Genomic DNA, 20,582 nt, shown 5'->3' with positions numbered 1-20,582 from the left:
GAGACCAACCACTCTTTCGCACCCCAGTGCAGCACAATAATACAATGCACCTTCACACACATTCTTATTAGATAGCATTCAACACAACAATACACAGTCTCGAACATTCTTAATAGCTAACATATTCCAAGAAAAAGCACACATTGGGCAAGCTATGCTCAAAGAATACATAAATAATGCATATTGTAGAACATGTTTACAAGGCTCTTTATGAAGAAGATTCCCTGAAAGAAAAGGCTTAACTTTAATTATGGATCCACACTGGACCTATATCAGGCGTTAATAAAGTAGGTCCTAAAGGGCTGGATTCATGCAAGATTTTCAAGCCAGCACGGTCTAAAGGAGTTATATTTAGACTCACTGTAGGTGAATATTTTTTATTTTGATAGCTTGGAAATCTGAAGTGGGTCCAGCCCTTATGAAATATTGCAAAATGGCTCAAGGGACTTCTCGATATACGCCTCTCTTATGATACTAATCAGCATTTCCCCTTTTGTTATCACCTGCTCTCCCTCTGTCCTCCCATTAATTCCGTTGCCCTCCCCCTGTCTCCCCATTAATTCAGTATTTCACTTTGCTTCATGACAGAATCTGTGGCTTGCTTGAGAAAGCCCAGGATGTCAGAGTGGATTCCACATCTTCACCTGCACTTACTGCTTCAAAAATGAACCACGTCTTGGTTGTAAAGGCTAGCAGCCTTTCTCTCTCCTGAAACAACTGCAGCTGAGAAAGAGCTTCAGATGTATACACCATGTGGCTGGTCTTCTGCCCTTACCTCATATGGGGAGTTAATAATGGACCTGCCGAATAAATTAATCAAGCTACTGGCAAATGAAATGTGTAACAGTGGGTTCACATTGTCCTGCAGGGTAACAATTTCTGCAAAGGTCAATACATTCACTAAAAACTTTCATTGAGGTATACATTTTCTAAATGTCAATAAAAACATAATGTTCCCATTAATTTCAGTCACATTTCTCTAAACAAAAAAAAACAATAAAAACAAATGGAATGTGCAAGCCATTCCTTTAGACATTTCACTGAAGGTTGAAAACCTGCAAAAATGTAATTAGAATTCCGTACAGACCCCCTCCACCAACCCCATTTACATCAATAGCATTCTTCACAGAGGAGCTGCAACTGTCTAGCATTCAACCATGACAGGCGAAAATGGCTAAGATTCATGGCAGAGAACCATTAGCTATGCAAATATGTTGCTACATTTTATATGAAGGAAGCAAAAGTCCAGTCACAAATTCTGGCATCTCCAGAGATCAGAATCAAGACTATTGTCGAACCTACCGTCAAGCAGAATGTTTTTTGGAGGCCTCCCAACTGAAAAACCATTAAAATGACTAATTGTGTGCCTGCTAGGAATCATACGTTGCTTTGCGGCAAAATGTTTGACTTATTTTAAAAACAAAATGTTTTAAACAAAAACCTTACAGACTGCATTATAGAATTACCTTTTACTTATGACTTTCAGAAGTGTTCCCGATGGCTAGCCGGCCCTCGCCAGAATACATGTCTTCTTTGTTACAAAAGTACCTAAATACGACCACAAACTCAATACCTTGCCCAACCACCAAAGCAAAGGAAGGAGTCAATTCTAAGAGACTCAAACATACCGGTAAGAAACTCATTGCTTGTGAACTTACCTGACTTTCTCCACAACAATTCAGAAGCATGCCTGCAGGACATCCCATGTTGTCCAACAATGGTGACCTCATCACACACAAAATGGTTTGGTTGGAAAGGCATAAAGGCTCTCTCCCCGTTAGAACTGGCAACCTGGGACTCCACGCCCATTTGTGAACAAAAAGCAACACCCATCGTTTTTATTTTACATACATTAATTAAAAACTCACTGAATCAGTTAATTTCTTCAGGACCTTCCCGGGTACCAGCTGGCAACATTCTCGAATTAAAGACCACCATACTTCAAGCTGCATTGTCCAGTGGGAGGCACCACATAGACTTAAAGACATGTGTAAGTATCACAAATCACAATAGCACATATGCAAAATTACAATAATCAATTCTAGTGTGATCTAAACGATCAGATCCGATAGGTTTGAAGCAGGAATTAAATATTCAATGATTTGTAGAGATGCACACTAAAATTCGACATGCAAAGGACCTTTTCCACCCAGATTAAAGTTTCAACAACCAAGTCGTAAAATTCTGTTCTCGAATTAGCATGCGCTTAATACTGATCTCAAGGTGATGGGACTTCAGGGTTCAGCAAGAAAAAGGCTCTATTGCTGCTTTTCCATGACACCAGGGGCCAGGTTTTGGAGCGGAGGCATGCCAGAATGAAGCACAGCATAAGGTTGAGGGGAGATCCCTTAGTGTATCTGGGGCACCTAGCAGACAAAAATGGACGCCTGCCAACACAAGCTCTTGCAACAGCAACATTACTGAAGAGATGATATTTGGCTCAGTCGGTACACCCCAGGGAAGCCACATCTGTTACATGAGCTCACATGTACATTTAACTGGCATATATAGCACATTTGTGGTTGGTGATGTAACGCCGGTCACTCAGATACATATTAAAGACAGATAGGCGAAAAAGGGCAATTCACCAAGAATCACAGACTGAAACGACAAACAGAAAAAGTTGGGAAATTAACTGCAAGACAACAGGTATAAAATACAGAGGAAAATGGCAACCTAATGTGTAACCCAACATACTATACCATCTTAGGTCACCTAATGGAAGGTTTAATAGAAACGAATGGTTTTTATAGAAAGAGGAAACTGTACTCACTCGGTCTCGCCGACTTGCAATTTCTGCCTTTATTTGATATGGATCATACTTCGTGTTGGTTGAAAATCCAGAGAAAGCTGAAAAAGAAACAAAAAACCACCAAAATTAACGGTCATCCACTAGGGCTACTACTTCAATTTCTAACGCCGCTCCCAGATTACACTCAGCTTTTCAAAATCTCAAATCGACATCAAATCTGGATGAACCCAAATGTTTACCTGTATTCCGATCCCCCGAGTTCTCTGCTTTGCAGTGTGTGCATTGACATTCAACAAAATAAATGTTACACTTATTAAGCAGAACTCAAAATAATAAAAACTAACGCTGCAAATAGCCATTGGAAGATGTGTGCCAAAATAATTGTAACTTTTTCCGTGCCTTTTTAAAAACAGGCGCCCAACACAAGCACACATCCTCACAATTCATTCACATGTAATTTTTAAATATTTATTGATTTCTAATAAACAAACTACAACAAAAGGTGAGGCATGCAATACAGTATGTATTGCTGGTACACAAAATCTTGGAAGGAGGTTTTGATTTTTTTCACAAAGCATGAGGGTCCTTAACAGTGTGCAGGAGGGATTTTAACACATTTTTCTACGATATAAATCACTTTCAAGGGCATGCATTGGCCAGCATAACTGTGCAATGAATAGTGCAATCCAAATGCCCCTGCTGCTCGAGGATTTTAGTAGAAAACAGACAACTACTATTTACGGGTGTATTTCTTGTAAAGATTTCTTGCCACTATGTCTTGATAAAACTGAGAATCTCCATTAAACAACCCAGAGTGAATGCGTCCTCACATCTTTGCCCCAATGAGCAGTGGCGGCTACAGCTATAAAAATATGGTAAGCACGACTGCGCCAAACACACCATATTTACTGCTCACCTGGGTGAGGCACTTCTCTCCACATATCAGCGTCCTCGAGCAGCAAAAGGAAGGACCTCCTACCTGCTCCTGGGTTCACCAACAACCAATCCCAGAGCAGCTCTCAGCACGAGAGCAGCTCCATGGTTGGTGGGAGCAGGGTAACCTAGCACTCATTTTGAGGCTGGGGGTATTTGCCAGCAATCCCCCGGCTGTTTCACAGCCATTGGATTTCTGGGTGCGCACTGCGCATATCAGGCTGGCTGTAGCACACCAGCCAGCCAGCCCAACATGCGCACTGCAGGGGCAGCTGTAACACTACAATCACAGGATTCAGGCTCGGCGCCTGCACTCTTAATGCGCTTTTAAATGAAATGGCATTGACGTGCCATTTTACTTATTTGTGTGTGCCAGCTGCACTTGCAGCAGGCGGAGCGATGCTCCTCCACTCTCGAGGAAGAGCCGCCCCTGCCAATGAATGATGGCGCTGCTGCAGCATAACCTTTTTATACTTCATTAGAACTACAAAAGTGGGGCAATGTTTGATCAACATATAGTAAGAAAAAATAGTTGCTTTTTCAGACACAAGATCTGCTGTAACCCAATGGGATTAACGTGATAACTAGTTGTCGGTGGTTTTCAAGGGTACTGTTTTATGCCAGCCTTGCAGCCCAAATCAAAAGTATAGAATCGGGGAACTGGGCAAAGCTGCCCCAAGAGCGCTGCTATGCAATCTGTTACAAGGCTTGGAAACACCTTCCACACTCCACACTGAGAAAAGTTGGGTCTTGAGGAGATGCATCAAGCAGCCTAAGGGTCTTTTCCAACCACGCGGTGGGACAGAGACATAAAAAAAGGCCTAGAGCTGCTGCTATTTTAGGCACAAGAGGAGGAGGCGCGGGCAGCGGAGTGAAACCAGATCCTCAAGTGTGATCCTGTAGTAGGAGAAAAGCAGTGGCACCAAAGAGATGGCGCGAGTTGTGGTAGGCAGTGCAGCAGCCACTGTGGCAACAACCAGAAAGGGGGTGGGATGAATAGACCTGAGCCACTGGCGATACCTCTACCATCAGAAAGCGGGTAAAATGTAAGATAGCCTGCACTGTTTAAGGCCCTTAATGAACAGGGGCCTTCCTACCTCACTTCTAAACTTTTCAAGTTTACCCCCTCACGGCTTCTTAGATCAGGCTCCAAGCTCCTCCTCTGCACCCCTAGAATTAAAAAAGCGCGCAGCGGTGGCAAAGCTTTTTCACACCTTGCCCCTGCTTTCTGGAATGAGCTGCCCCTCCAGCTTCGCTACTGCCAGAGCCTCTCTCAGTTCAGGAAGCTACTGAAAACTCACCTCTGTTCTGGCTGTTGCCCTCCGTCCTAAGCGCTGAGATACCCCTTTGGGGTGATTCAGCGCTATATAAATTAATTAATATATAAATAATATATAAATGTATAATAATAAGACGGACAAGATCTCCAGGACGCAAACTACCGGACATAGCAAGGAATCTATGATGCCTTATATTGTTGTGGAAGGCAGACCATTGGGTCTGCTGCAGGTTGGTGACCTTTTGGCTAATTTAATGGAGAAGGCAGTCTGTAACAGAGCAAAAGGTAAAACAGCTGCTCACAAATGAATCTAGGAGATCTGGGAGATTTGTTTGCTGCGCTCCCGGTCTGCTGACCGCGCTGAGAAGAGGAGTCTTGCTTGTGGCAGCGCTTGTGGGAACCTATTGCTGATGAGACGAGCAAGTGCGGAGCATACGGCGCTGCTGATGATATGCCACAGTGGTGAGGACTGCTGTAGATCAGACTCCGGACTGGCGGCCACCGTGGTATAAAGATGGTGTCGGTGAGGGCGTAGGTGGAGGGCCTGTTGCGACAGCGACGCGGAGGACCCGCTGAGGCATCTGGAGGGCAGCGGAGCACTGAAGACCCCCGGGGAGCCAAGACTGCGCTGGAGGTGAGCCTGGCAGGGGTCCTCCACCCGGTGACACTATGTGCGAGTGGCAGCAGTGACTGAGCATAGTTGAAAACTTGTGAGCCACAGAAACTCCCGTTTGCCAATCCTGCAGCAGAGGAGAGTGTCGGGGGGCACAGTGGGTGATTGTTGGAGGTGGCGGGCACATTCAACGCCGTAGTCGGGATGCCTGCACCCGAGGCCCTGAAAGCTCCTGATCGTGCCCTGAACCGGTGGGTGAAGAGCGAAAGAGGCTCATCAAGGTGAGTGGGAACCGGGGGACACTCGGGGGCGCCTAGACTGCCTTATCACTGGGGGGCCCTTTTGATTATAATTAAACTTCGACACGGCATGCCTGACCTCAAAATGGCTACATTTTTCCCTAACATCGGGACTTTGCATTGTCATTTTAGATTCAGTGTGTTACGCTGTTGATATCGGTAAGACTTTTTAGGTTTTTGCATGTTGGAGGTAGTCAGGGAACAGCACGTCATTTGGGTTTACACTTAGTTTCTGATTTTAATAGATACGTTTCATTCTGAAGCAGGAAGCCCATTTCGGGTCTTCCATTGTTTCACTCCACATTTTGAAGTTAATTGAATGTCTTTAGTTGCCTTTGGCAGGCTTCGGATGCACTGGAGAGGAATGCACATATCACTATCCACTTATGATCTTTTGGAACCTTATGCAGCTAGTAGAGGCGCATGAATTTCAACGAGTCACGCATGGGCTCTATGGGTCACATTTCACACTTGAGTTTGCATGTGGGAAATCTCACTTTTTTTTAGTGATACAGCATAACTGGACGCATTGATAGTCTTTTTTGAAGTTGCTGCATGAATTTGAACACTCTGGCAGCATGTCTCCTAAGTCCACACTAAGGCACAGTGGTTGCAAACACAGATACTTTGAGTCTGTTTGATGACATTGTATAATACATTAAGAGTGATTCGCTGTTTTCTTCTTTTCTTCACTGTTCCGGCAGGAGGCCACAGACTACATTTGAATGAAAAAATTATTTTTGCCCTGATGAAGGGTCTATTAACCCGAAATGCATTGGGTCCTCTTTAATTGAATGACCAAAATAATGTCTTGACCATATTGTTTCATACATTTGAAGGTGTTTTATGTTTGAATTTCTGAAATTTTTTGGTGATGAAGATATTCTGTTCGCCTACAATATTCGTTTGAAACAAAAAAATATCAAATTAAATAAAATTTTCGGAATCATATGTGTGTACTTTTGGTTAATTGTTGATGTAATGATTTAAAATGTTCATGTCTTAAAGAGAAACCTTAGGGGCTTTCCGCAGTGCGCTGTGCATTGGAACAGCTAAAGGTCTGCCAGCAATGAAAAAACCTAAATGTTAAGAAAGTCAGGACCAAAATCTCCAGCTTCACTTTGATGTAGAGCAACGCTTTATTAAGAATTAATCCATGCACATGTCTGATGACACCGAAGAAAAGCCGCCACAGGATCAGATGGATAGGTTACCATCACCGACAAAGAAACAATGGGCTTTTAAGTAACCCCTTCAATAAAGTTAACATATTTCAACCAGGAGGGTTGAGCTAAGGTTACAAAACACAGGGGCAAGTTTTGTCTGCATACTCACTTGGAACCACTTTCACAGGTGCACGACAGGGCTCATGTGCAGGTGAGCCACTGCACTTAAACAATACACTGCAGAAGTTGTGGTTCACAGCATAGTGGCATGTGTTGACTGAAAAATGTATTTTAAAAGAAAATCAGGTTGAGCACACCTTACGCTAGTGCAAAGAAATGTGCTAAGTAGGTGGGTGAGGTAGCCCACCAGCACAAGGACCCCAATACATATTTCGGAAATAGTAAAAAGAAGATGGTCATCGGATGCCATTCTAAGGAAAAGTTAATGTTCACAAGAGATCTTGGGCACAGGCTACACCTTGAAAGTATGCAGTGATAAAATCATCCATGAACAGTCTTCACTTGTATAAATAAAAAGAGGTACAGCCATAGGCAGTGTGAAATCTTAATGCAACCAAACTTTAAGGTAAGGATGCAGGCCCTTGACCAGAAACGTATTCAAGGGACAGAGACAAATTTTGACTTTATCGAAGTTTGATGACTATTTGCCTCATCACATTCACATGGAGTTGGTCCTGCACATCCCAGCCTCTCCAGAAGGTATCATAGTGGGAAGGGTCCACCATATATCAAAGGGATCAACACATGAGACTTGGAGGGGGCGGTAGTGGAAGTGTCCCAATCATTACAGGATATGTTCTGAGGAATTACTTAATAAGTTATGCAAACAGTTACAAGACAATTATTTGCAATAAACTGTTTTTAGCCTGGTAGAGGTGAAAGATGAGAGCGACTTCAAGGCATTTCAGTTCTTCGCCTATTACAGAATCAGATAGCCCATGTCAGCAATGTAAACATGCTTTCCAGCTTAACACACAACATTTATAATTGTAGACGCGGCTCTGCGCATGAAGAAGCTGTGTAGCCTCGTCTCAACACTACATAAGATTACTCTTGAGAGTAGGATCACGATGGATGACAGCAGTTGATCTAATGGGAAGCACTGTTGCAACTTGCTTGTCTGATGATGGCTGTCATTATTTATGTGGCTTGACCAAGCTTTTTTTCTTTTTTTTTTTTACAGACAAACCAATATATTTCACATTTCTGTAACAAGTGTACCATACCTCGCTGGCAATGGCTGAGGATATTGTAACCAGATAGTCTGTGAAATGTTGAGAAATGTTGAGCATGTTCAGGACACCGACATCATGCACCTTGCAGGGAATTCTGTCAGATTTATTAACATTAGCACAGTTTGGGATCTGATTGAAATGCCAAAAAACTTGAAGGGACCTACAGAATCTCTGGCGATAGCAGCAGGATTAACCAAAGATGGTGCTAACACTAATTGGAATTTTATAGGAATAGCACGGTTGATAATCAAGCACCATATATATTTCTCTGAACTGGTTAAAGGCCTCCACAGCATCAGAACCTTGACTAAGAAGTGGATATTGGACTTATTTAACTTCAGACTACCTTAAAAGTGTCACTCACGCCTTTGAGGACTTATTTGGAGGGTATTGGTGGTATAAGTATTTATATGAACACTATGTTGTAAAAGCCCCACAGACCGACTTCAGTTAGTTAAATTAACTTGTTACGATTAGTCATTATGTCACTTAATTGGGGAATGCAGGAAATATGTCCGTAAAGATCTTCACAATCATGATGAAGCAAGTCTTAGAACTGTTAAACCCTCGAGAAGTGAACTGTGCTGAGCAAAAAATGTATGTTTCTTCCCCAATAAATTGATCTGCAAAAACTATATATATATATAAATAAATAACCTTCCCCAAGCATGCCAGCAGTTACAAAAGCCTATAATAATTGTATTAAAGAAGTTGTAAACTTACAACTCGCATGAGAGCGGGTATCCTCCTCGCAGAGTTCGTGGAGCTGCTGGAACTCTTCCTGTGCCAGCTGGAAACGCTGCTGCTTAATTTGGTAAATTTCTTTCTTTGCGTTAAGAGCCTCCTGGGCTACAATTAAATACTCCTTCAGCATACGTTCCTGCTCTCTCCTCCACTGCTCGCGTGGATCCTCAATTTGAGTGATTTCTGGAGAGCAAAAAAAGAGGTGTTAAGAAAAATAAACAGCAAAATTGAGCAGACAAGCAAAAGCCAATCAAACTGCCCCTCTGGATGGAAAACAGCGCAGTACAAAATTTGCTGTCGCAGCAGTTTCAAAATTCCCACTTAATTGAATTAACAACGTACAACCAGGAATCCCTACAAGTCTTTCAAAGACGTAAGGTACCTAATAATTATTATTTTTTTTTTTTAAATGTTATACATTGCCTATATTTAATTGGGTCCCATTTGTTTTTATAAAATGTCAGGGACCATCACGTCAACACACTACATGGATCAGGACCAGGACTAAAACATCAGATTAGAAATGGGCGACTGCATAACCAAAGGACTGTATTAGATGGGGGACGTGGATAGGTGACAGACTATCAATAGGCCAGTCCAGACGGTCAAAGCTAACAGACCAATAACAAACCGGCTAAACAGGTCAATAGGGGAGAGGAATAATTAGCAACCCATTATCAGAAGGCGATTAAAAGGATCTGAACACCAATCATATTGAGAAGTAGGCTCAAAAAAGAAAGTCCTGTACAGGAGAGGGACAGTTGCTAATTGCCTAAAGTGGAATGTTCCCTCATACATCAACAAATGCTCAGAACTTGCATTAAGTATTGAACTCAAATACCATTCAGAATCCACATTACTGAAACCAGAACTGAATGCAACAGGAATGTCACAGGACTAACACAGGGCTGGCAATACATGGCGTCATACTAAAAGCGCGTGAGCGGATTTGGACGGTCAGTAAAACGAGGAGAGGGCAAATATCATGAGCAGGAAAACACTGCTCATCACTCCTCCCACCCGAATATCAGGGACACGTTTAAAGAAGTGTACTTGTTGAAATAATTTGAGCGCTGTAATAAATCAACAGGTAAACTGACAAAGAAACACTCCTTGATAAAAATCCATTACATGAAAAAAGAAATGGAGCACACCACTCTTTCTTTGGCACGTGCACAATCCATTTCACCAATAGTGAGGCCACTAGAAGAAACCAAGAACACCATCTCTCCACCCAGGAGCCTTGAAACGACAGATGCAATCAATTTGCATTAACATTTTTATTCTTCAAATAAGTCCACCAATTCCTTAATTGATGTAAAACTATGTAGATGTTTAACTTTTCCCAAGCTGGCAAAAGTGTGTGAATTGGATATCATACTGCACACCTATCAAATCACAAAAGTGGCAGCTTGATTTAAATCTTGCGATAGTACCATAACAAGGGACTATTACAACTTTATAATATGTACCAAACTCTTCTGCAGTGATGTCAAATTCACTGGGGCTTGGCAATTGCTCTTCTGGCCCTTATTTCTAGCAAAGTTACAGTCTGGAAGTTTTCAAAGCACAATTGAACGTACAGTTAATACTAGAGTGGATACTTCAAATAAACATTTCCATTTATAACATCCACAAAAAAAGAAAATATATTACAGACGAGGAAAGAATGTCAAAACTGTAAATACAGTTCATTCTGATTTACAATACATTTCTTTTTTTAAGGGCATGATGATTGGTGATCTTATTTTCCTTGTTTTAAAATTCCATTGGTTTGACAATCAATGCTTCGTAATTACAGTCAAAGTCACACAGCGATAAAATGTAGTTATGGATATTTTAAAAATAATTTTCACAAGAATTCCCCCCTCAACATTCCAATTGCACTTTCCTTCAAATCAATGGACATAGCATTTTGTCCATTATTGCCCATATATCGGACATAACACCAGGTCATACCCTGAGGATTCCATGCCCCTGCTTCTTTGACAACGAATGCAGCTATTCTCATCAATTGTTCAGCAATTATATACAGCATAATTATTTTTTTCACCGCAACATTATTTTCTTCTATGGAATCTTTGGGTGCAGAACTGATCAATACATGCACGGAGTTGAATTCTCTTATGGTTATCTTACACATTCTTGTAATAACGGGGATGACCTGCATCATTTGCAATCAAGTAAATAGAAAACTATCATAGGTTGTAAACCTCCTCGCAAGCTATTTTTTTTGGAGGCAATAGTGTTGCAGAGTGTGAATTTTCTGTGTGAATTGACAACTAAATGTTTGCATTTACGCAAATTAATAAAATATTAAATACTTTTTTTTCACGCCACTTGATATAATGATCGAGACCGCAAAATGGATTTTTGGTGGAGCTTTATTTTTTTTAATTACAATTTCATATTGCGTCTTACACTCGCCACTGGCAAGCGTTCACTTTTGTTTCACAATTTTTTTGCATACAGCAAAAAACAAATTACGTTTAAAAGCAAAAACAAAATACATAAACAGTAAAAATACAAAAATTATGCAAAGAATGGTCTAAAACCCTGGCAATTACTTTATACGCAGAAGCACACATATACAGGAAAATATGACACCACTCAAACTGCAAAAGAGCTAATGGCTGAATAGGCTTCCCCAAGCTTAATGCAGATATGGGCGGAAGTATATAAAAGAGCAATGGATGAAGAAAACAGACTCAACACCGCTCTCTGTATTTCATTTAATTTATCTTTTTTTACCATAAGAAGCCGGCAGCTAAAGACCTAAAATGTGCTCTCAATTTCACTATTCAAATAATATTTACTGTAAATTTAAATGATGCATTGAAAAAAGGCTGGGTGCTAAAATTTATATAGACCCTCTTGGCATAAAATGTTAAATCATTCTACTATCCTAAAAGTAATTACCTGTATCAGTGTTTGTAAGGTTAAGTAAATATTTTATCAGAGCCAAGTAGTAGAAATGTTCCACGCGCCAGTCTTCTTGTCTTAATCTGTCCACTTTTTTAAAACAAATTATTTAAGTATACAGCATCAACAAAAACAACACTGAGGTTTCAAGTGTAGTACAGTTTACATAGTTCAATTACCAGCCAGTGGGCATGTGCATCCCAGTGACAGAATCGCGTTTTCCAAGATCCTCCCACCAATCTCTCTATAGCTAGAACATCAAGATTCTCTGTCCTCATCTTCCTCAAGGCGGGCTTGTTTATTTTTGGTTTTGGGGGGGGGGGGGGGGGGTGTCAGGGTTTCTCTATCATTTCTGCTCATTCCGTAGGATCTTCAGTTACTTTATCCCTGTAGGACTGCTTTGAATGTTGGTCAACTACAGCCCACTACAGCAAATCTTTTTTCCGGCATTCCATTCCCAGGTATGGCGGAGGTATCCAGTGTATAGCGATTAGTCGTTTCAACAGGTCTGTTCCCAGTGCCCACATTTGTAACCTCCTTTAAAAATGTTGTCTCTGTGACCATATATTTAGCAAACATGTTTACATGTTTACATCTATTTAATTATAGGCATATCAATTATTTCATTTATTACCACCTCGTTCCAAAAATCACCTACCCTTTGGCGCACCCATTTTAGGTGTAAGAAGTCAGCTTCAGCTGTACCCCATCTACCCAAGAAGGACATCGAACCTGGATAGATCAAGGCCAATTTGCAGCGGGTCAAATATGTTCTGTGTAAGTAATGAAATTGTACTAATTTGAAACGGGGAATCGTCTTGACCTGCTCACATCCCTTCTTCCACTCAGACCACATCAGTTCCTCCAGGCAGTCAGCCATCAAGCGGTACCAAGCTCTGTCTGTATATACCCAAACCCCACCCACCCACCCACCCTCTACCTATCCTGCACCATTGCGGCACAAAGCAGTGATCAACTTTCTACATCCCACCATATCCAGTAATCTGCGCATTGTCTCATGATCAACTGAGACCACCAGGAATGTGTTCTAAATACAACAAACCATATGTGCCATCCCGGCGGATTGTAAAAGTTGCCTGTTCCTAGCCCAAACTGCTCTTGCGCCCGATCAAAAGTACTAAATCTATTATTTATAAACAAATCCTGTGCCATGTTAAATCCCCCCCCCTTTTCAACCACTATGAAAAGACATATCTCTTTCCATGTCTCTAAGTGGTTTAAGACTCCTCTAGGCATGTCTCCGGGGAAGGGGGTATCTTTTCAGGACCTAGGCCATCACTGTACCAGAACTTGATTGCCCAGCATGAACAGCTGTGACAGTGTACATCCCGTCAATACCTCCTAAAAGCTTCTTCTTCCAGTACTCGAGCAAATGCACAGCATGCAGCGATTACGGTGCTGCATGATACAAGAACATATCTGGAAGGCCTAGACCTCCATTCACCCAAGGAAGTTTCAGTGCATCTAAATTCACTCTGCTAGGTTTCCAAGCCATTCCAAGGTACATAATAGATTAACCTGCGGAATGTCGCAATGGGTATTGAGCACACTGTGTTCTGCAACACATATAAACCGTGAGGAAGAGACTGCCTTAGCGGCTGATATCCAGCACATAATTGAGACGGGAAGTGTTTTCCAGAATTCTTTATACAGGTCCAATCTAGACACCACTCTGCCCATATTAATTATATATTGGGCTAGCTGACCCCATGTTAACCATACTCTGAATGCTGTGCTCCTATTCCAGTCCTACACTCACAGGCAAATCTTCTCCAGCTCACCCCAATCTCCCCAAAGGAAACAGTATAGATTTGCCAAAATTAGCTCATAGGCCCGACACTGCCACAAACTGCTCCAGTTTTACCAACAAGTGTGGGGCTGATCTACGTGGGTCTTTTAAATATATTAACGAATCATGTGTATGCAAGGAGACCACATGTCACATTGCCTGCTCGAATTCCCCACGAATGGAGCCTCTCCTGCAAACCCAAGGCTAATGGCTCAATTGCCACTGCAAATAATAATGGCGATAGTGGGCATCCCTCCCTGGTTCCCTGTTCCAAAACCCACAAATGAGATATACTTTCCCATACATGCATCTGCCCACTTTTAAAAAGCAAAATTGGGGGAGGAGGAAACATGAACATACTGACCTGCCTGAAATAAAAATGCGCACTGTAGAAGAATACCAATTTTTAATGGTTGGTGAGAGAAGTAAGGAGTGTTTATTCATCTGCCTACAGGCTTTGCACTGTAAAGTCAAAAAGGTCAATGCATAAAGCTTGCTTACGTTTGCAGTTATTTGTAAATATCCAAATATATAAAGGTAGACCTGTGGTGCAAATGGAACTACTGCATTTTCTTCTCTATATTTATACCTTTGTTTTATAAATTCTTTTATATAGAACCACGTCAAAAATTCTTATGATGTATCAGTGACACTGGGAAATAGAATGATTCCTCCAGCTTTATTCTTTAGGTAAAGATCAAATCATTAAGTTCTTACATGTATACATATATAGTGTGCTAGTGGTGGAATCTAAAACTCAAAATATTTTGACTGGATTAATTGGTGTTTAATACCAATGTTGATAGGACACAAGATTATTTTGTTGGCAATATTTAAAAGAATCAGCAGTAGGTTAAGCAAGTAAATGCGATATCCATCTGAGTAACATCTGGGAAATCCATATGGCCGTACTGGTACCAAAGAAAATTCCTGCTTACAAAGCTGGATGATCTTTCTGTGTCTATAAATAAGCAACCCAAGAATTTACTTATTTTGCATATCAAATTATTTCTGTATAAACATGTCAACTAGATAACGGGGTGATGTGCTGGATGCCCCTGGCAGGTCTTCCTATAGTAAACTTGGGTAATTTAGCCAAGGTTACATCATTTTACCTGCAAATCAACTTTAGTAAAAACAGGGGACATCAAACTATCTTGGTGCAAGGCTTGGGAAAACCAACATTAGCTTATGTGACTGATTTAGGTTATAAAAGATCATCCTCCCCACTTATTCTCAGCTTGGTTACATGAAGTAAACTACGCACAGATCAGCTGGCGGCACAAGGACAATTGACCGGTCGTATCCCTGTCAGTAGGGGAGTTCGACAGGGCTGCGTCCTGGCTCCCACTCTATTTTCCCTTTACATAAATGGAGTGGTCAGATGAGAACGAATGGTCAGCTGTACTAGAGGGTCCCAGGTGGATCCCCCGCAACGCAAGATTCTGGCTAATCCAGTACTATATAGCTCATAGAGCCTATCTAACGCCAGCCAAGATCAATAAGTATTTTCATCAGACAGCTGCCCGCGATGCGGTGAAGTTGGAGCCGACTTACTTCATATGATCTGGTCCTGCCCAGACTTACAGCAATACTGGAGAACAGTCACCATGTCTTTAGCGCAATGCACAGACCATACACGGAATTGGACCTGGGAGGTGTGCATACTGGGTTTATACCGCAGAACTACCGAGCAGAAAGTGACATCGCGGTATATAGATTTAGGCCTCATAGTAGCCAAATGACTGATCACGAAATGCTGGAAGTCACCTGACACGCCAGTGGAGGGGGCCTGGTTTCGGTCGTTGCTCTGCTGGGCACAAGCAGAGAGCATAGCACGGCGTAGGGAGGACACAATAGGAATCCGTAGGCAGCCACTGGCGAGCTGCTTGGACACGATACTGGCGGACTTTCGTATAATATGGCAGAATCAACCTGCCGCACCCGTTCGCTCCTCTGACAGAGATGTGTCCCGGACCGGAGTAATATAACCAGACCGCATATTGCGCGTCACTACCCTGCTCAGACATCTAAATGCAGAGTCAAATGCACTGCCCCTCACTGACTGCGATCAAGTAAATTCACATAATATCTGGCAAGTGGCCATTGCGCGATGTGCACGATGTCCAACAGGGAAAACGAAAAGTTTCTTACCTGTCGGTGTAGTTTTGCAGCTTGAAGATCTTTCTGGATTCACTATGCTGTGCATTATTCCGCGATCTTGTGGTTGGGTCCGGATTCGTAGTCTTTTCTTTGTTTTTTTTTTTTTTTTTTTGTAGCCCAGGTGGGCGTCGACGTCCACCATTTGGTGCACCTCCCGTGACGTCGTCGTGCTTCCTGCGGAAGTCCCACCTTTGGGGCGCCATCTTCGGGTTCTTTTTTCCCTGTTTTTTTTTTTTTTTTTTAACCCTAGGCGATTGATTAATCCTTTTGTCCATATTTCTGTACGTTTCCACTTCTTTGATCCTATCCATTTCACCCCCTCTTCCTCCAGCCTCATCTTCCTGGCGGAGGTGGGTGGGTTCGCTAGTGAATCCAGAAAGATCTTCAAGCTGCAAAACTACACCGACAGGTAAGAAACTTTTCGTTTTGCAGCGTGAATCTTTCTGGATTCACTATGCTGTGCATAGACTTTGTAGCGGTTTTCCTATTTTTGTGGTGGCTGGGTGGAAGATGATCGCTGGTCGGTGAAAATGTGTTGTAGCACCTTCTGTCCGACCTGTGCTTCCTTATTCATTTGAATGTCCACGCAGTAGTGCTTTGTGAACGTGTGCACAGATGCCCAAGTTGCTGCGAGGCAAATGTCTTGGATGGGCGTGTTTGCCAGGAAGGCAACTGTGGCCCCCTTCTTCCTTGTGGAGTGAGCTTGGGGCCCCTCCGTTAGCTCCTGTCCAGCCTGTTTGTGACAGAATTGAATAGTGAGGGCAATCCACCTAGCGATTGTGCCCTTGGTCACTGGTCTACCCATGAAGCTAGTAGCAAAGGACACAAACAGCTGCTTCGACTTCCTGAGTTCCTTGGTTCTTTCAATGTAGTGCATCACCGCTCTTCTGGCATCGAGGGTGTGCAGGGCCTTTTCTGCGTTTGTAGTCGGGTTTTGGAAGAAACTCGGTATCTGGATACTCTGATTGATGTGGAACGCCGACACTACCTTGGGCATGAAGTGTGGGTCCGTCCTCAGGACTACCCTGTCTTTGTGAATTTGAATGTAGGGCTCCTGTAGCGTTAGTGCTTGAAGCTCGCTCACCCTGCGTAGTGAGGTTATGGCCACTAGAAAGGCAGTTTTCATCGTCAACATTTGTAGAGTGGCCTTGTGAATGGGTTCAAACGGCGCCTTCATGAGCTCCGTCAGAACCACGTTTAAATTCCATGCCGGCGGCGGCAACCTTTTCGGGGGTGCCATTCTTTTGGCTCCCTCCATGAATCTCTTCACCACCTGCGAGGTGAAGAAACTTCCACCCTTCTCACCTCTGGTGTAGGCAACGATCGCTGCTAGGTGTACCCTTAGGGAGCTCGAGCAGAGGTTACTCTTTAGAAGGTGTGTGAGGTACCTCAGCACAGTTGAGTCTCTTGTCATTCTGTTTTGCAGGCCCTTTTTCCTGCACCACACCGTGAATCTCTTCCACTTTGCGCTGTAGCACTTTCTTGTAGTAGGTTTCCTTGCCTCCCGTAGCACTCGCATAGTGCTCTGAGGTAGCCTTAGGTGTGCGAACTCTAGGTCTTCAGGAGCCATGCTGCTAGGTTGAGGGTCTCTGGCTCTGGGTGCAGGACCTCCCCGTTTTGCATTGAGAGCAGGTCTTTTCTCCTCTCGAACCTGTACGGATTGCCTTGCGCCATTTCTTGAATCTGTGAGAACCATGTCTGCCTCGCCCACTGTGGAGCCACCAGGATCAGAGTCATGTTGCTGGTTCTGCACTTGTCGAGCACTCTGTGCAACAGGGGTATCGGTGGAAAGGCGTAGGCAAATGTCCTCCACCAGCTTATCCATAGGGCATTTCCCTTGGATTGCTGATCTGGTTGCCTGGACGCGAAGCTTTGGCATTTTGCATTGTGGCGTGTTGCAAATAGGTCTATTGTGGGAGTCCCCCATCTCTGGAAGATTTTCTCCGTTTCCTGGCCATTGAGCTCCCACTCGTGCGATGCTGAGGTCTGTCTGCTCAGCCAGTCTGCCTCCACATTGTCCTTCCCTGGTAGGTGAATTGCCAGTAGATCTATCTTGAGAGGTATGGCCCATCTCCAAATCTCCTGAGCTAGGGATGAGAGGGGAAACTACTGTGTCCCCCCTTGTTTGTTGATGTAGAACATCGCCGTGGTGTTGTCTGTCTGTACCAACACCCTCTGGCCGAACAGGTGTCTCTGGAATGCCTTCAGGGCTAACAGTATCGTTTTCAACTCGAGGTAGTTGATGTGGCGGACCGCGTCTGCTGGAGCCCATAGACCCCTCACTCTGAGGTTGTCCATGTGCGCTCCCCATCCCTTTTGCGATGCGTCCGTGGTAATGGTCATTGTTGGGCTTGGTGGTGTCAGGCTTCTCCCCGTTGTTATGTTGTCTCTGTTCCACCAAGTTATCTCCTCCTGCACTGCGTGCGTAACAACCACTAGATCCTCCCAACTTCCGTTTGCTTGTGACCATTGCTGTTGCAGCCATTCCTGGAATGGTCTCATGTGCAGGCGTACATTCGGCACCAGCTGGATACAGGACGCCATCATCCCCATCATCTTGCTCACCGCCCTCACTGTCAGAGCTCGCCCCTTCTGGTAGAGCTGCGTCTCCTTCAGTAGAGCATCTGTCCTCCTGTCGCTGGGCACTACTGTACTGTTGAGGGAGTTGATCTTTGCCCCCAGGAAAATCTTTACCTGTTCCGGTTCCAGCGATGATTTTCCCCAGTGGACGGAAAATCCCAGACTTGTGAGGGTGTCTGTTACGCGTTTTGCGTGCCTCTCGCACTTCTCGCGTGAGCTTGCCTTGACCAGCCAGTCGTCCAAGTAGGGGTATACGTGTATTCCCTGCTTTCGTAGGTGTGCCGCTACCGCCGACAGGCATTTCGTAAAGACCCTTGGCGCAGATTTTAATCCGAAGGCCAGGGTTGTGAACTGGTAGTGTTCCTGTTCGATGTTGAATCTTAGAAGGCCCTTGTGCCTTCTGTTTATTGGGATGTGAAGGTAGGCATCCTTGAGGTCCACGGTGACCATGAAGTCCCCTTCTCTTATCTGTGGCAGTACCTCCTGCAGTGAAGTCATTTTGAACCTTTGCGTTCTGATGAACTGGTTTAGGTAACGGAGGTCCAGTATGGGTCTGAGGTCTCCGTCTACCTTCGGCACCACAAAGTAGTTTGAGTAGACCCCTTTGTTGCGTTCCCTGAACGGCACCGTCTCTATGGCTCCCTTTTGTAGGAGTTTCCGCGTTTCTTCTCTGAGTATTGCCAGTTCTTGGGCCGATCTCTGCCTTCCCTTCGGCTTCCTGTTTGGAGGTCTTTTTTCCAAGTCTACGCAGTATCCGTACTGCACGATGTTCCGTATCCACTTGTCTGTGGTTATACGCCGCCACTCCTGAAGGTAGAACCTCAGCCTTCCGCCTACCGGTGACGTATGCTCGTAGGCTCTTGAATTTTCTCTTCCCCCTGATGACACTTTTTTGCGCCTCACCCTTGGGGACCTTACGAGGGTAGGCGTCTTCTTGCGTGCTGAGTCACTTCGAGGAGGGCTGATCGCCCCCTCTCCTCCTTTGGCCACGTCCGTTCCCTCTCCCGCGAAAGGACTGGCCCCGAGGTTGATATTGCCAGTTTTGCTTCTGCTGACTTTGTCCGTGACCTTCGCCCTGCTGACCTTGCTTGAACGCCTGGTGCGACGTCCCCTGTTGGCTTCCACCCCTACCGTAGGGTCTCCTCGAGGGATTTCCTCGTCTCATTCCCCTCAGCTGTAGGGCCCCCATGGACCTCGCTGTCTCGTTTTCCTTCTTGAGCTGGGTGAGCTTTTCGTCCACCGTTGCTCCGAACAGTGTCTCTCCGTTGAAGGGGGTGCCAAGGATGTTGTTCTGCACTTCCGGTTTGAATCCCGAGATTCTTAGCCATGCATGCCTCCTCTCTGTGACCCCTATGGCCATGAGTCTTGCTGAAGTCTCTGCCCCATCCAACGCCGTCTTTATACAGGAGTTGGCGATGTTCTTGCCTTCATCCACCAGGTGAGAGGCTCTCTGGCGGTATTCTTCGGGGAGGTGCTTTACTAGCTCCCCCATCTCCTCCCAGTGTTGGTATTGGTGTCTATTGAGGAGTGCATTCGAATTCGCCATGCGCCAGTGCATTGCGGCGTTCCTCTCGACCTTTCTGCCTGTGAGGTCGATCCTCCTGCTCTCCTTATCCGGAGGTGGCCCCGAAGTTGCTGGAACGTTGGCCCTTCTCCTGGCCGTGGAGGCTATGATGGAGTCTGCGGTGACGCTACCCTTGATGTAAGGTGGGTCCAGGGAGGAGTGCTTATATTTCTTCTCTGTCCTGGGCGTGATCGACCGGCAGGTGGCAGGCTCCTTGAAGGCTTCTCTCCCCTGGTTCATCACGCTTTGTAGCATGGGGAGGAACTGACTCCTAGTCTGGATGGGGAGCAGTGTTTCGACGAGAAAATCGGCTTTCGGCCTCTCCTCGTCGAGTTTGACGCCGAAGGCCATTGCTGCGCTCTTCACCACCATATTGTATACCCCGATGGGTGGCGAAGGCCTCGAGGGGTACGTGTCCACGGCCTCCTCCGGGTTTTCGGTGTCGAGATCGTGCCATTCGACGTCGTTGCTGGTAGATGCCGCCGATTCGTAGAACGACTG

The 20,582-nt window shown here is 44.4% G+C and overlaps 1 protein-coding gene across 2 annotated transcripts in view; it reads right to left on the bottom strand.

The window, feature by feature from the left end:
• The window catches only part of WWC3 (WWC family member 3), a 457,878-nt gene that overhangs the window by 306,411 nt on the left and 130,885 nt on the right, over positions 1-20,582 (bottom strand). The window contains exons 3-4 of one of the 2 annotated variants that reach the window (XM_085622192.1): positions 9,022-9,225; positions 2,774-2,850 (exon numbers count right to left, since the gene is read on the bottom strand). In XM_085622192.1, coding sequence (XP_085478318.1) covers positions 2,774-2,850; positions 9,022-9,225 — 281 coding nt within the window. Of the gene's footprint in view, positions 1-2,773; positions 2,851-9,021; positions 9,226-20,582 lie in introns of those variants that run through there. The other variant, XM_085622194.1, reaches the window with a different exon arrangement.

This window comes from Triturus cristatus, chromosome 8, assembly GCF_964204655.1.
Source record: "Triturus cristatus chromosome 8, aTriCri1.1, whole genome shotgun sequence".
Lineage (NCBI taxonomy): Eukaryota > Metazoa > Chordata > Amphibia > Caudata > Salamandridae > Triturus > Triturus cristatus.
The sequence above is the reverse complement of the archived record's forward strand: the minus strand, read 5'-3'. Positions and strand labels throughout refer to the sequence as shown.